Source organism: Fragaria vesca, linkage group LG6, assembly GCF_000184155.1.
Source record: "Fragaria vesca subsp. vesca linkage group LG6, FraVesHawaii_1.0, whole genome shotgun sequence".
In the NCBI taxonomy this organism is placed as follows: Eukaryota; Viridiplantae; Streptophyta; class Magnoliopsida; order Rosales; family Rosaceae; genus Fragaria; species Fragaria vesca.
The window spans coordinates 36,734,236-36,738,031 of record NC_020496.1 but is presented as its reverse complement, the minus strand read 5'-3'; the positions used below and the strand labels follow the sequence as shown (position 1 = coordinate 36,738,031).

General features: G+C 33.5%; 1 protein-coding gene across 1 annotated transcript in view; it reads right to left on the bottom strand.

The window, feature by feature from the left end:
- Positions 1-2,418: 2,418 nt before the first annotated feature.
- LOC101307909 (transportin-3-like) overlaps positions 2,419-3,796 on the bottom strand; it is an 11,929-nt gene continuing 10,551 nt past the window's right edge. The window contains exon 24 of the mRNA XM_004304533.1: positions 2,419-3,113. Within this exon, the coding sequence (XP_004304581.1) occupies positions 2,880-3,113 (234 nt within the window). The 3' untranslated portion in view covers positions 2,419-2,879. The remainder of the gene's footprint in view (positions 3,114-3,796) is intronic.

Genomic DNA, 3,796 nt, shown 5'->3' with positions numbered 1-3,796 from the left:
AAGTTCCGCTTGATTTCAGCCCAAAACCCCTTGCTATAGCACATGGTTTTTCCGATCAAAATTGAATGTTATTATTTTTGAACCAAACTTTTTCTACTATCAAATCATCATATCTAAGAACCTCTCGAGCAAACAAAACGCGAAAATCTTAATCTGATTAGTGTATATGAGACTTGTTTGATATCAGCCTAAAACCTCTTGCTATAGCATACGGTTTTTCCAATCAAAATTGAATGTCCTTATTTTTTAACCAAACTTTTTCTATTACCAAATCATCATTTCTAAGTACCTCTCGAGCAGACGGAACGTGAAAATCTTATTCCGATTAGTGTATATGAGACTTGCATGATATCAGCCTAAAACAACTTGTTATAGCATACGGTTTTTTTTTAATCAAAATTGAATGTTTTTATTTTTTGAACCAAACTTTTTCTATTATCAAATCATCATCTCTAACAACTTCTCGAACTGATGGAACCCTAAAATCTTAATCTGAATACTATTCCAACAATCAAGAGTAATAATACTTAAAATAGATATATGTAATGGCCAAATTCCACCATACTCATGCCATAACATAAATTGAAATACAAATTCTCTAATTCAATATTCCAATTCCAACACACCAAACATAGATTAAGAAAGGAAAAACCTAAATCATACATCTAGAGTGAGGAAATTAAAGCAAGAGTACACAAAGCATGTGAATAAATTGAATGTTCTTATTTTGGAACCAAACTTTTTCTATCGTCAAATCATCATATCTAAAAACTTCTCGAACTGACGGAACCCGAAAATCTCAATTGGATTAGTGTGTACGAGTTCCGCTTGATTTCAGCCCAAAACCTCTTATTATAGCACATGGTTTTTTCGGTCAAAATTGAATATTGTTATTTTTTAACCAAATTTTTTCTACTATCAAATCATCATATCTAAAAACTTCTCGAATTGACGGCACCTGAAAATATCAATTAGATTAGTGTATACGAGTTCCGCTTGATTTCAGCCTAAAACCCCTTGCTCTAGCACACGGTTTTTTTTGTCAAAATTGAATGTTGTTATTTTTGAACCAAACTTTCTCTATTCTCAAATCATCATATCTAAGAACTTCTCGAACTGACGGAACCCGAAAATCTCAATTGGATTAGTGTGTACGGGTTCCGCTTGATTTCGGCCCAAAACCCTTACTACACGGTTTTTCCGGTCAAAATTGAATGTTCTTATTTTTGTACCAAACTTTTTCTATTATCAAATCATCATCTCTAACAACTTCTCGAACTGATAGAACCCTAAAATCTTAATCTGAATACTATTCCAACAATCAAGGGTAATAATACTCAAAATAGATATATGTAATGGCCAAATTCCACCATACTCATGCTATAACATAAATTGAAATACAAATTCTCTAATTCAATATTCCAATTCCAACACACCAAACATAGATTAAGAAGGGGAAAACCTAAATCATACATCTAGAGTGAGGAAATTAAAGCAAGAGTACACAAAGCATGTGAATAAATTGAATGTTCTTATTTTGGAACCAAACTTTTTCTATCGTCAAATCATCATATCTAAAAACTTATCGAACTGACGGAACCCGAAAATCTCAATTGGATTAGTGTGTACGAGTTCCGCTTGATTTCAGCCCAAAACCTCTTATTATAGCACACGGTTTTTTCGGTCAAAATTGAATATTGTTATTTTTTAACCAAACTTTTTCAATTATCAAATCATCATATCTAAGAACTTCTCGAACTGACGGAACATGAAAATCTCAATTGGATTAGTGATACGAGTTCCGCTTGATTTTGGCCCAAAACCCCTTACACATGGTTTCTTCGGTCAAAATTGAACGTTGTTATTTTTGAACCAAACTTTCTCTATTATCAAAACATCATATCTAAGAACTTTTCGAACTGACAAAACCTGAAAATATCAATTGGATTAGTGTATACGAGTTCCACTTGATTTCAGCTCAAAACCTCCTACTATAGCATACAGTTTTTTCGGTCAAAATTGAATGTTGTTATTTTTTAACCAAACTTTTTCAATTATCAAATCATGATTTCTAGTCGTGAGTAATTTAAGTTAGTTCGTTCGCGAGTAAAATGATAAAAGATACGAATTTTTGATACATAAATGGTTCAAAAGATGTTAGGAAATGGTGTGATTAAGAGGCTATTAGAGGAATTGGTCAAACAAGAGAATTTTGTGTTGCATAGTGATGGTCACAATGCAATTCACTTTGCAAAGGACTCTTGAGTCTCGAGTGTGCTGGCCACAAACTGGTGAGAGTCGAGACTCAAATGTTAGACGTGGAGTTTTCATACCATGCAACTCAACCAATTTTACTGAATCAGATGGTTACACATTCTTATTTCTTGTCTTCTTTTTTTTAATTTTTATTTATTAATTTCCCATATTAGGAAAATATCCATTTAGTACTAATTTAAACATCTCATTCCCCATTCCAATGAATCTATACGGTAAGAACATTTTACATAGTTTCGCACCTACTTTTTCTAACAAAGTGGGATCGTTTAATAGTCATGATTTCAATTATGCTCTTTGTAATAATCATGATTTCATTTTTCACTTCTTTTTTACAAAGCTCAAATTGTCATCTCGAGCTGCTCCTATTTTGACCAACTTGATCATGAAAAAACTTGAAACAATCAGAATAATAGTCTTGTTTTGTTCCTGTCAAAATTGGGCAAGGGATCGCTGTACAGATAATTAGTTACTCATTGGGAAGCCTGAATAAAAGCCAGCACCTTACTACCGCAACTTATGATACCAGCTGTCAATGAATCAAAAGGCCCCCAACAGCAAATCCTCTGCGATAAAACAATGATATACCTAAATCTGTGCGGTCATCAAGTCAAGTTTGGTGTATTCCGGTGGCTATCAGCAAATTCACGGATTAAACGCTTCAGAACTCTTCCACCTTTCCCTTGCATGTGACCATAATTGTTATTCCCTCCATCACAACTTCTGCTCTGGACATAATCTGAGGCTGCACCGGCGAGGGCCTTAGACCAAACCGGTACCAAAGTTTCAAGTTCCCCTTGCTTCAGGTATTCAGCAGGAAGAGCCTGGACCTGGTATAACTAAAATATCAGACAATCTGTCTCCATCTGAAAGATAAAATTTTGATACATATACACGTGTTTGCTACATGTTTGTGAAATACATGTTTCTGTGTGTGCACTGTAAGCTATATTGGAAACAGATTTAGTCATCCAACCATGATCAAATAATTAAATAAACACACAGTTGAATACTTGAATGTGCCCAAGGAGAATTGCATGTCCTCACTTAAGAGTTCCTTGCACTGTATATTATATATATGGAGAATGAAATCCACACTCCTGGAGTTTACTATTTGGTTGAAATCCTCATAAGAAATATGGAGTGTGAATAGTAAAATCAGAAGTGTGAATTTCACCACTAATATGTATATATATATACACACACAATTATTATCAGGTCCAAACCTCCTTATTTATTCAAAAGGTATGGATTTCCTTAATTGACCCAATTTTCGATCATATTTTCTCATCTTAACCATTCAGCTTTTAGGCATATATGAGTAGATCATCTCTATAAATTTTCAGCTAATTTGGTTATCGTTAAGGCATGCAACTGTGATTTAGAACTAAGAACACGAACGGTTCAGGTTGAACAGTTTCAGTTCGTTCATTAATTTAATTCATTTTTGATACCTTAACGATCACCAAATTAGCTGAAAATTTGTAGAGATAATCTACTCATATATACCTACTATTTGAAA